The 13,506-nt window shown below is 47.7% G+C and overlaps 1 protein-coding gene across 1 annotated transcript in view; it reads right to left on the reverse strand.

Moving 5' to 3' along the window:
• Nucleotides 1–1,993: 1,993 nt before the first annotated feature.
• The window catches only part of LOC119465018 (uncharacterized), a 28,344-nt gene continuing 16,831 nt past the window's right edge, over nucleotides 1,994–13,506 (reverse strand). The window contains exon 8 of the mRNA XM_037725860.2: nucleotides 1,994–2,086. Coding sequence (XP_037581788.2) covers nucleotides 1,994–2,086 — 93 coding nt within the window. The remainder of the gene's footprint in view (nucleotides 2,087–13,506) is intronic.

Consider the following 13,506-nt stretch of genomic DNA (forward strand, 5'->3'; position numbering starts at 1 on the left):
AAGAGCATTGAGGATGGTAATCGCGTGCTACGAAGCATTATCCTTCCGATGGGCTACTGTGGTGGTACAAAAAATGTTGAGAGTGGAAAAAAACGTGAAATATATGTAACATTTATCAGAACCTTGAAGCCGTTAGGGTCCTGAAAATTTCACTATGCAATAAACTGAGTAGTGTAACTGCACATTTTGGAATAACTAGCCCATTCTCTAGTAGCACTGTAATTACGGCCAGTGTTTGTAAAACATTGCATACTTTGGGCATACATTGGACAAAGTTTGTTCGACATTTGGTGTACACTGGCTCTGCTTCCAGCAATATTTGGGTTAATTGTTTGCGGCAATCAAATTCGGCGTATTCTCTTCACCTGTAATTGTTTCTTTACACTATCAATGATCATTCCCTGTATTGCTGAAAACTATTGCTAGTTTCATTGGACACGTTAATTTTAAGCAAATTTTGCTCGGTGTTGTGCTTAAAACATCAAATATCTCAGGGGAATACCGTTCAATTACGTGAAGCTCCGAGCACTGCCCCATTTAAGTACTGTAATAAATGCGGATCGTCTGCGGATCTCAGTGATGCAACCATTCTAATTAAGTATTTGTACACGCTCGCAGTTGGGCTAGCGCACATAATATGAGATCATATGTAATCAATGTGTACAGATTTTCTTCGCCTCGTGTTTCCCTTTGTTGAATGTATTTCAATTGCAAGCGCTGCACGAGGTTAGTTCCACGTCAGTGCTTTGTCTTTCGTGTTCTTGCTTTGTCGCGTTGTTTAGCGCTGTTTCGACTTCAGTATGCACTAGTTAGCCCGTGTCAACGCTCTCGCGAAGTACATAATAGGCTTGGAAGCCACCGCCATTACGCAAAGGGCCATGTGCATAGGAAAGAAAAGTACGTAAAAAAGAGGACCTATGGGGTTCAAAAGAAAAGAAAGTACCGTATTTACTCGAAAGTAGGCCGAGCAAAAATATAGGTCGAACCGGCGACAAATTAAAAAATGTGGTTGATCCCTCTTATATAGGAATCGGTATAGAACACGAAAGTGAAACGTGTCTTCACAGAAGTAGTGTAATGTTTATTGCACATTGATATATAATGTCTATTGGTGTTTTGTGGCTAAAGCGCCCTTAGGCGTTGATGCACCCACGCTGACGCCTGGTGGCACGTCTCCTCCATCACGACTACCAACGTCGATGACCATGAGCAACCGTCGTGCATATGGAAGCTGCCCTACGCTGCACACGCTAGCACAACGCGAAAGACGAAGCACGTAACTGACACACTAATACAACGCGCAAGACAAAGCACGTAACTGAATCGTCACCGAGTCAAATCAGCGCGTACAGCGCGTCGTAATTGCAGCCTCCGCGATCAACTTCAGAAACATTTTCAGAGCTGATTGCGGAGGCCACGCTTCGCTGTGCTGAGTACGGTGAACGCCACTCCCAACGCCGCCTAGGTGGCGTTGGTAGTGCTTCTTGATGCCAGCGTCCCTTCGAATGCTGGCATCGAGGCGTCGTAGTGGTGAGACCACCGAAGCGTTCACTGTCGGTGCGCGTTAGTGTCATAATGCAGTACTTCTCTTTTCTGCTCGTAGGCGGCGGCACCGCCCCGAACAAGAGCGCGGGTACACGGAGGAGTGTTAGATATATAAGGCGCGTCTGTGTAGCTCTCTGCAAATGCGTTTGTGGCGCAATGGGTTAAACGCTCGGCGATCTATCGTCGCGAACCGAGAGGTCGTGGGTTCGATTCCCGAATTTTGCATGTTTGTGAAACTTTTTCTTCTGGTTTCTTTCTTTGCATTATGTTCTATGACGTATTTCCGTGACGGAAATACGTCAGTGAAGTCTTGGTGGACCCCGGCATAAAACACTTTCGTGTTAAAAATTACCCATGCCTTTAAAATTGAAAAAAGAAAATTTACGTAGACTCTCCTAAATATTGCGTAAGCATTTCGTAGTAACGACGGGGTGTTGAGTGCTCACAATCAACACTGCTGGTAATCTTGGCACTGCTCGGCGGCTGCGGCCGTCTCGGCGCCATTACGGTAAATGCGACAGCGCTGCGGCGACACCAATTGCTGCGAAAGGCAGCGCAACATGAACTGATCAGGCAAGAAAACTACTGCAAGTGGCACACCAGGTGCGCTGATGACGGTCGGATGGGAAGCCACGGCTGCTCCGAAGTTCTGGCTTACTAAAGGTGGGCCAAGTGCGTGCCTGATTGCACACGTCACGTAGTCACAGAGACGCGCTCGTGCCACTGCTCGCGCGTTCATCGTCTTCTTCCACAGCTGGCGAACGTGAAACCGATCATCATACGCAGAGAACGGACGGACCCTCTGCAAGTTTTCTCGTTGGGTAACCATAGAAATGGATACGCATTTAAAAACAAATTTGAACTTGTCACATTCTCATTTACCGCAAGCTCGGCTACTAAATATCGCTCTTCGATGCCTGAAGCTGCATCCATGTCGGAACTGCCAGGCATGTGCTACCCGTCAGAGGCTTCAGAGGCGGCTTCGGCGTCGTCTAGTGCGTTGGATACGGAGCATTTCTTTAAGCCAGTCTGGTTAATCTCCAGACTGGCTTTATTTACGGCGGGGACGATGGAGGAACTCATTTAGCTCGGAACTTTTGTTATCATTGCGCACGAATATAGGTCCAGATTCTTGGATGACGAATACAAGTCGACACCTCCTTCTGGCTAACAATTTTGAAGATAAAGGTCGTCCTATATTCCAATTGACAGGATGTTTGGTAATGAAGGAAAAAAAAAGAACCTTCAGCAAGAAAGTCTTCCGGCATAAAATAAAGACCACCTATCTGTGTGCATTTTATTTGTGCCTGACCCGAAGAGCACGAAAAAAAGCTGGTAGCGTTTAACGTTCGGAAGTCGCACAGTGGGTAATATTCCACCATATGGTGGACGCCGTGGAGGTCTCCCAATTAATTTTGTCCACTTGGTATATTTTAACCCGACCACGAAGCATAGTATTAAAGTGTTTTCACATTCTGCTCCCATTAGAATGCTAATGCCACGACCATGCATTGAACTTGTGGCCCCCTACTCAGCACTAGAACGCCATAGCCACTGAGCCACTATGGAGGGTACCTCCCAGGAGTAGCGTAATAATGTTTTTATATTATTTTGTAGCATGCGAATATTGCTCGTATTAATTGCGATGTACACTTTGCTTAAAGCATCCTGTTTTTTCCGGTGATGTGTCAGTGCAGTTTTCTATTTGCAAGGCTGACTTAACAAGTTTTTTTTTGTATTGGACGAGAAGCTAGCCAACTAGGCCGTTGGCCCGACTACCTTTGCATAACCTTTAACATATTTCGCGGGATCGAATCCCGGCCGCGGCGGCCGCATTTCGATGCAGTGTAAATGCAAAAACGCCCGTGTTCTTGCATTGTAGTGCACGTTAAAGAACCCCAGGTGGTCAAAATTAATTCGGAGTCCTCGACTACGACTTGCCTCATAATCAGAACTGGTTTTGACACGTAAAACCCCAGGAAGAAGAATATATTTATGCGCCAATAAAGCTGTCTTGAACTTCGAGTGTACTTGAATGTAATGTAGACCACTTAAATGAGCAGTACTGTTCACATAAGGTTTTCAATGCGACTTAGTTTTTTTTTCTTTTTTAAACTCCTGCTTTCAACTTTTCTTCAGGAGCGGCCAGATGACTCTCGACTCTGCACCGTGCTACACGTGTAGAAACAAAGGGATCTTCGAACCATACGATGGTAGGTCTCACGAGGGAAAAGAACCTAGCCCAAGGGTGGATAAGAATAATTAAAAAATTATTCGTGTTTTAATTTCTTCCAGACAGTGTACCTCCGGAAATATTCTACGCCATTTACACAGACTGTACAACGTGCGCCATACTGCGACATCATTATGCTGAAAATGGTGAGCTGAAAGACTAGTGTAATGCCAGAGAGTGATGGTATTTACACGCAAATATTATTTACCTTAGCATTTATTGTTATCCGTGAATGTCATATTTGTTAAATTAAAGCACTGTTAATTGTGCACGCTGTTAATGAACCTCGAATTGAATCAAGTTTTAGGCTTATATCTATTGTGGTGTTAGCAGAGGAATAAAGGAGGCGGGCCACAAAAAAAAAATGTCACAGTTTCGCCCTAAGGGCGAAGCAATGAATGCGATAGCAACACAGCAATGTCATACGAAGTAAGGTCAGTGGCTTTGGTAGCAATATGAATTGTAGTAAACATGAGCTGATTAAGTAAGCAGGTGTGCTGCGGCGTAAGTAGACCGACATGAAGAGAGACTCGATGACCACGAGAAGGCGCGTGTGAAACGGTGGTGTTGATGAGAAGCGCTTCCCGTGGGCAGCGCGTGCGAAGGGACACACCTGTAGCGCTGCACTGCCGATCCGGGCAGCATTGCATGTGTAGCGTGCGTTGGAAAATGTGGCCCGACTATTACTAACTGAATGAACAAGCGTGATGTGAGCGCGCACAAACAAACACGAATAGATCACACTGAATGACTGCAGACAACGACCGTCAAAACTCTGGCAGCAAGCGGATACGCCGCAGCGGCGAAGGTACGTGCGGTCTATCGCTTCAACGGAAACTGAGCGGCGAATGCACGGCGCATAAAGGTCAGAGTCGTGCGGAGATAAGAGACGGTGCGAGCGAGCGACGAGCGCGGTTGTTGGCAGAGTGGAAGTGCGCCCCCCCGCTTCTGTTACGCGGAAACTCAAACACAAACCCCTTTTCCAGCATTTCTACCATACCAGCAGCGGTGCACTCGGGTAGGCTACTTGCGAAAATGTTATCCAGATGGCGCTCGCATCCTCGGCAGGTCAAATTGGGACTTGGCCTGCCTAATGCCTTTTAAACACGCGCGCGCGTCGGGGCAATAGCAAACAATTAATAAAATAATAAAAAAAAGGTGCTAGGGCCTTCACATTTTAATATATGACCACTTATATTGCCCCTGGAAAAACATCTTCCCAGCAATACATTTCTGTTTAAAAGTGAAGCCGACTTTGAGGGGATCGGTGTAAGCTTGGTCTTTGTAAGCTAGCTTTCCCACGTTCTGTGTTGAAGTGAAGCCTCTCAAAGAAAGAATGTCGCAGTTTCGCCCGAAAGGCGAAGCATCAATTGCGATAGCAAATTGGTAGAGAGCTATTCGGAGTAGGGATAGTAGTTTTATCGGCTGCATAAACTTGGACACATTCGCTTTCTAACTGAATTGACAAGCGTGGTGTCATCGCGCACAAGCAATGGCGTCATCGCGCACAAGCAAACATGCTGACCGCAGACGACTGTCAAAACGCTGGCAGCAAGCGCAGGCGCTGCAGCGGGCGAAGAATCGTGCTGTCTATCACTTCAACGGAAACTGAGCGGCGAATACACAGCGCATACAAAGGTCAGAGCCGTGTGGAGATAAGAGACGGTGCGGGCGACCGCCACCACAGCCAGTGCAAGCGTATTTGTTGGCAGAGTAGAAGCTGCCCCCCCCCCCTTCCTCCCGCGCTGCCTTCCTGCTTTTTTCCTTTCGCAGGGGAGATAGGGTTGCCAGTTCCCCTTGCGCTCGGTTGCAAGATACGCGTTTTGTGCCGTAGCACAGCGTCGCCCCGCCTCCCTCCCCCATGGCCTTTCGCGCGACGGTCATGTTTGCTTTCCTCCGTGCGTTGGCTCTCCGTGAGAGCGCGCGTCCCCCGCGCCCTTTCACTCGCGCATACGGCGCGCGGCGACGATTTTATCGCCCTTGGAATCTATAGACCTTTTCACAAAACGGCGTTTGAGTAGCGCCATTGCCAGACACGGCCGACGCCTAGCGTCAGAACATGTTATGCCGCCATTTTGTACTGTGAGCCTTGCGAGAGCAGGCCGGCCGCACTCGCGTTATGCGATCTTCGCCGTGCATTATTTCGATTGTTTTCTTCTGCGTCGATTGTCTTGTGCCCCTTGACTTGTTACATGTTTCACGCGCTCGTGTGAGCACTCAGTGTGAAGTGCAATGGCTACAGCAAGGCTAGCCAGTGGATGTGGCGCTTTGTCGTCGGTAGCGGCGGTAGCCGCGTGTGCTTCGTCGAGACTTGGCGTTCGGTATTTTTCATTGTTATTGCTGGGCACATGTGATTCTAGTCGTCGATTAAATCTGATCACCATTACGTTTCGCGGTTGAGGGTTACCTCATTTAGCGAAAGCAGGTGCTTACGTAGCTGTCGGGCAATGCTTAGAATCAGGCGCCGGCGGCCCGCCGACGCGTGTCAGCGGTTGGTAGATATGCGGTGGTTACTCCATACGATTCCGACGCAACAGCTCAATCATGCAAAATTTATTGGATCTGGTGCAGCGCAGGGTATTTAAAACCAAAGGTCTAAGCAGAAGCGTAGCGCTCGAGCAACGCGGTACCTGCAGCGAACCGACGCACGACAGTGATCACAGATGTCAGCGGAACTGATACAGCGGAGGTGCTAGATTTCGAAATTACCTTTATGTGCAGGGCCGGGCAGGGCGCATCTGAACGCAGGCACAATGTTTTGGTGGGCATAGGGGCTGCATACATCTTCCATAATACACGATTTTTCCAAATCGTTGCGAAGTGTATTTACGGACTATAGTTCTCTTGCAGAATGCTTCAGTCTGTCTCATACCGGTGTCACACGGCAACTTTTGATAGCGATCGAGCCCGATCTGGATTCTGCAGAATGTTCGACCGCGATTGGCTCCCTAAGCTTCCACAGATTGAGCAAAGAAGCCAATCGCGACCGAGAAATTCCATCCAGATCGGGCTTGATCTCGATCAAAAGTGCGCCGTGTGACCCCCGTATTAGGCACTGAAATGAAGTTGTGCTTGAAATAATAACAAATGTAGCATCTGCCACTACATACGAGAAAATATTGCATCGAAGAGCTGAGAATTCTCGCAACCTATTGGGTTGCGAGGGCGAGGGCAGCCGAAGAGGGCTTACCAAAATGCGCTATTTAGCTGATGTGTGCATTGGTTCATATTAGACTGAAATGCTAAGTCCTCAGGTGATGCAGGAAGCCGGCCGGTGAAGCGTGGACATACCACATCGGCACTGGTATCGCGGAGTGATGTGTTGTGGACACACTATAGTCCCCAATATCGTTATTTTCCGCTGGTTGTTTGTGCACCCATAAATTGCACCGTGCTGGCCTGTAGCCTTTTGACGAGTATATGCCATTAATTACGAGCGTAAGTCATTCGTGGCACAAATAAACAGGAACATCAAAGGAAAGCTACCACTCCGCAACGCAAGCGCAAGGCATGCTCACAGTCCAGACCAAACAGGCAACGCTGACACACTCTCCACGCCAGACCGTCGGAAGCGCCCTCGTGAAAACGTCTAAACGGAACCTCACGGCGACGCCACCGGCAGAAATCCGGTTGAAGTGTCCATATAATTGCTATCACAATAAAATGCGATGCGAACGGGGCACGATAACACTATCGCATTCCATTCTTAAGGGCAAAGCTTAAGCGCCCTCAATTTTTTTATTGCGTCAATTATATGGACACTCCAAGCGGATTTCTGCCGTCGGCGTCATCGTCGCCATCGCCGTGAGGTTCCATATTAAGTCCAAGGGCGATAAAATCGTCGCCGCGTGCCGTATGCTGTATCTGAGAGTGAAAGCACGCCAGGGACGCGCGCTTTGATGATGATGATTATTGGGGTTTATTGGCGCAAGGGCCAGATGTGGCCAAAGAGCGCCAATGCTATGGTAATAGGCTGCTATGGGTGGATGAATAATTAATATTAAGACATGGATAAAGGACATGGATTAAGACATGGCTGTATAGAGGCCTAAGATCCGTTGAAATGTCCGCAATTATATATGCATTAAAAGTTGATGATGGTACATGACATGTTATGAAGAAACGGTGTATTAAAAGAGGTGATATATTAAAAGAGGTAGCACTAGTGCCTCACCAGGGCCCTTAAGCACAAGGACCTGGAGGCATGTGCCATACAGGTCACAACTATCGTAGTAGCAGCCTCCATTGAGAGGACGCGCTACGAATCACGTGGGCTTATAACGCGCAATAAGTCGACATCTTGTAAAAATTGTAACACTGATTTATAGTCAAAAATTGGTTCTTCTCCAAGAAACAAAACCGGATGAAGGGGAATGTGGCATCGGTGTGCTATAGGAAAGTGCTTATTTCGTTCAGCCTCTAGTTCCCGACACTCTACCAAGACATGGAGAACGGTCAGCCTCTCACCACACCTACCACAAAGTGGAGGTTCCCACCAGTGAGCAGGTAAGAATGAGTGCCGTACACATGTCCTATTCGCAGTCGACAAAGCACGACATCAGTTTGTCGCGATTTTGTTACCGAAGGCCAATTTCGTAGGTGCGGCTTGATTGAATGAAGTTTGTTGGAGGTTTCATGGTCCCAGATGGATTGCCAAAAGTTTTTCAGCTTATTGCGGAAGAAAGGCTTCAAGTCTGTGGGAGGAATTGCTACGGTAGAGTTGCAGGTTCTCGTAGATATGGATGTAGCAAGTTCGTCTGCAAGCGTATTGCCTACTATGCCTCTGTGCCCTGGCACCCAACATATTACGATATATTGGTTAGATGCGTACATAGTACACAGAGATGAGTAAAGGTCATTGATTATTGGATTTTTATGTTTCCGTAGAGACACTAAAGCTCTTACTACGCTGAGAGAGTCTGTACATATGACAGCTTTTTCAAGTTTTAATTCCTTTATGTGTTTTACAGCCGACATTAATGCGTATGCCTCCGCGGAAAAGATACTTGTTTCGGGTTGCAATACATCAGATTCTGAGAAAGATGGACCAATTGCTGCATAAAACACGCCAGCATTGGACTTTGATGCGTCAGTATAAAATTCTGGGCATTGGTATTTTAATTGAAGTTCTCGGAAGTGCATTTTGATGTGTTCCACAGGAGCGTGCTTTGTAACTTCGACAAATGACGTGTCGCATTTTATCATTTGCCACAGCCACGGCGGCAACAGCCTTGCTGGAGCCATCAGTGGGTGCAAATCTAGTGGGATATTCATATCCTCGCTCAACTCCCTCACGTGTAGTGTAAAAGGTTTTCTCATTGAAGGTCGGTTTTGAAATAGCGTGTCAGACGTGAAATCTTTAACAGTTTTATAACACGGGTGTTCAGGATTAGACTGCACTTTGAGGAGATATGTGAAGCTTATATATGTTCTTTGCAGGTGGAGTGACCACTCATTAGACTCTACGTATAAACTCTGTATAGGACTTGTCCTGAAGGCGCCTGTGGCCAGGCGAATGCCTAAATGGTGGACAGGATCTAAAATCTTCAGTGCACTTGGAGCGGCAGTGTGATACACCACAGACCCATAGTCCAGACGTGACCGTATGAGGCTCCTGTACAGGTTCATTAAGCAGCCCCTGTCACTGCCCCATGTCGTGTGCGCAAGAATTTTAAGGATGTTCATTGTTTTCAAACATTTGGCTTTCAAATACTTTATATGCGGAATGAATGTAAGTTTAGAGTCAAGCAAGACACCAAGAAATTTATGCTGTGTGTTCAGAGGTAGGCACTGATCATGGAGCTGGATACTGGGCTCTGGGACAAGGCCCCTCTTCCTTGTAAAGAGGATGCAGGAGCTTTTCTGTGGATTCAGCTTGAAGCCGTTCTGATCTGCCCATGTTGAGACTTTGTTCAATCCAAACTGAACGTGTCGCTCGCAGACTGCGATGTTACACGATTTAAATCCAATCTGGACATCATCAACATATACCCAATAAAACATACTTTGTGGGATAAACGAGCGTAAAGAGGTCACTTTAACAATAAAAAGGGTACAGCTAAGTACACCACCCTGAGGTACCCCGGTTTCCTGTGTAAATGGCCTAGAGAGGGCATTACCAATTCTAACTCGGAAAGTTCGGTGTGAGAGATAGCTTTCAATTACGCTAAGCATGTTGCCACGGATACCCATTCCTGATAAGTCTCTGATAATGCCATAGCGCCATGTGGTGTCATAGGCCTTTTCCATGTCGAGAAAAACTGACAAAAATATTGTTTATGAGCAAATGAATCGCGTATGTTTGCTTCAATGCGCACAAGATGGTCGGTTGTGGACCGGCCTTCTCGAAATCCACACTGGTAGGGATCAAGCATGTTGTTTGATTCTAGGAAATGCATAAGACGGCGATTTATCATTTTTTCGAAAAGCTTACATAAGCAGCTTGTAAGTGCTATCGGACGGTAGCTTGTTACCAGGGATGGGTCTTTACCCTGTTTCAGAACTGGGACTACGATAGCTTCCTTCCATGTCGCTGGAAGGTGTCCCGCTGCCCAAATGTGATTAAAAAGTGCGAGCAATGTTATCTGTGTGTCCGTGTGTATATTCTTGATCATGTCATACATAATCCTGTCTGCTCCCGGCGCAGAGCTTTTGCATGCGTTCAATGCTGCTTTAAGCTCGGCAATGTTGAATGGACAGTTGTATAGTTCGTTTACTCTGCATTTGCGGTCCAGTGTCTTCCGTTCTTCTATTTCTTTGTGTTTAAGGAATGTATGTGTATAGTGCGCGGAGCTAGATACATACTGAAAATGTGTACCGAGAGCGTCTGCCTGGTCTTCCAACCTGTTTCCTTGATTATTTACCAAAGGCAGCGGATGCGGTTCCTGCCCCTTTAGCCTTCTGAGCGCATTCCACACTTTTGTTTCTTGGGTATATGAATTTATTCCCGACAGGAACCTCTCCCAGCTTGCTCTCCTAGCCTGCCGTCGCGTGCGCCTTCCCTGTGATTTAGATTGTTTGAATTGAAGAAGGTTTTCTGCAGTTGGGTATCGGCGCAGAATGCCCCAGGCTTTGTTTTGCTTTTTCCGAGCTTGCCTGCAGTCCTCGTTCCACCAGGGAACTCGTCTTCCGCATGAACGACCTTTTGTTTGAGGGATGAACTTTGCTGCAGCGTCAATAATAAAAGCGGTAAAATATAATACAGCATAATCTATGCTAAAATTACTTATAAAATCTCGTGATAAGTATGTGGATTCTTTAAAACACTTCCAGTCAGCTGAGGCTAGTTTCCAGCGAGGGTCATGCGGAGGGGAGTCATGTTGTTTCAACAAGTCCAGTGCCACTGGGAAGTGGTCACTTCCAAGTGGATCTTTAAGCACACGCCATTTTAAATCGGGGAAAAGAGAGGCAGAGCCAATTGACAGGTCTATTGATGAGTAAGAATTATGATAAAGATTATAGTATGTTGGCTCCTTCCCATTGAAGAGACACGCACCAGAGTTCAGAAGAAAGTTTTCTATAAGACGACCCCTTGGGTCACATCGGGAATCTCCCCACAACGTGTTGTGAGCGTTAAAATCGCCCACAAGTATGTAGGGTTCAGGAAGCTGATGAACAAGATTGTAAAACGCAGTTTTTCCGAGAGTATAGTGTGGGGGTATGTATATAGAGCATACAGTGACCAATTTATTAAAAAGAATTGCCCGAATTGACACTGCCTCAAGGGCCGTCTGAAGGGGTACATGTTGACAAGCTACGGACTTGTCTACAACTATTGCTACACCACCTGACGACGCAAGAGCGTCGTCTCGGTCTTTCCTGAAAATGGCGTATTGCCGGAGAAAGTTGGATTGTGTAGATTTAAGGTGTGTCTCCTGAACACACAGCACCTTAGGATTAAACCTGTGTAGGATTTCTTTAACGTCATCGAGGTTGTGTAGGAGTCCTCTGACGTTCCAATGTATTATTTGTGTATTCATGTTGAAAGTGTTTTGTGTGCTGTGCGTTTAGGAGACTAACTTAACTTACAGAGCCCTTGTCGGGCCCTGTGATGCGGGCTTTTTCTTTTTTGGAGCGATCGCGAGATTCTCGCGGCTCCTTAGGCGCTGACGGCGCCGTCTGGGCGGTTGTTGTGTCCATCGCCTGTTGCGAGGCGCTGGACACGCGCTCTTGCGAGCGGTTCGTTTGACGGTAAGGCCTCGCCTCGAGGGACGAGGCCCTGGAGGCCACCAGCCCAGAGGTCGATGGCCCCTTGTGAGTTGGCGGAGCAGCGCTAGCTGCAGCCGCAGAGGGGGCGGATGGCGTCACTGCCTGCTCATTGTGTGTGAGCCGGACAGCCGCCGGAAGCCGTTGCGACGCTGCCCCCTGACGCGCCACTTCGGCAAAGGTGTTCTTTGGCAGGTATGATACCCGCCTTCGTGCCTCTTTGAACGAAATATTTTCTTTGACCTTGATTGTAACGATTTCTTTTTCCTTCTTCCACGACGGGCAGGACCGCGAGTAGGCGGCATGCTCGCCGTCGCAGTTCACACATTGCAGTTTGTTTTCACAGGATTCGGATGCATGTTCGTGGGCACATTTTGCACAGGTGAGGCGGCCACGACAGTTCTGCGAACTGTGGCCAAATCTTTGACACTTAAAACAACGGAGAGGATTCGGAATGTAGGGCCTGACTTTGATCTTTATGTATCCTGTCTCTATGGTCTCGGGTAGAACACTGGTACCGAATGTGAGAATAAGGTGTTTCGTTTGGATCTCTTTGCCATCTCGTCTCATCTTAATTCGTTTTACATTGATCACATTTTCATCTTTCCAGCCTTCTAGAAGTTCAGCTTCGGTTAGGTCCATGAGGTCATCATCTGAGACGACACCACGAGTGGTGTTCATCGTGCGGTGCGGGGTGACTGTTATCGGTATTTCGCCAAAAGACACTAAGGCATTTAACTTTTCATGTTGTTTTTTGTCGCGGAGTTCCAGCAGGAGATCTCCACTTGCCAACTTTGTAGCCTTGTAGCCTGGTCCTATGGTCTCGGCCAAACATTTCGCAACGAGGAAAGGTGATGCAACTCTTACGCTCTTGTCTGGCTTCTCACTATGAATAACGTGAAAGCGCGGAAAAATTTCTGTTTTTTGGCCAAAAAATTGAAATGCTTCGGTGCGCCCCCGTTTCTGGCGGCGATCAGGAAGTGCGGGAAAGGAACTATCCATGTATACGGAATTTGTTTCGGCGGTGGCGCCAGCCACCCACCATGGAGCCCAACAAGGGGACGCTGCAGAATCTGTAAAGGACAGGTCCTGCAAACGCCAACTGTACGCCACCACTATAACCAAATATGGAATATCCAAGGTTGGCTACCCACACAAGGTTAACCCTCGCCGCCAGGAATGTTGGAAGTAAATGGAAGAGAAAAGGAGACAGGAAAGATTAAAAGTGAGGGAGAAAGACGAAGATTGAAGAGAAGAACAGGAAAAGGCGACTGCCGATTTCCCCCGGGTGGGTCAGTCCGGGGGTGCCGTCTACGTGAAGCAGAGGCCAAAGAGGTGTGTTGCCTCCGCCGGGGGCCATAAAGGTCCAAACACCCGGCATTGGCTCAACCCCCAGGATCCTCTTTTCCCCGGACACGGCTAAGCCGCGCACGGCTACACGCGGGAGGGTCCAACCCTCGTGTGCTCGGGTACGTGGTGGCGCAGCTCACCAAACGCCTGCTTGCGCAGACGCCCTGCGGGGG

The sequence above is a fragment of the Dermacentor silvarum genome, chromosome 9, assembly GCF_013339745.2.
Source record: "Dermacentor silvarum isolate Dsil-2018 chromosome 9, BIME_Dsil_1.4, whole genome shotgun sequence".
NCBI classification, from domain to species: Eukaryota; Metazoa; Arthropoda; class Arachnida; order Ixodida; family Ixodidae; genus Dermacentor; species Dermacentor silvarum.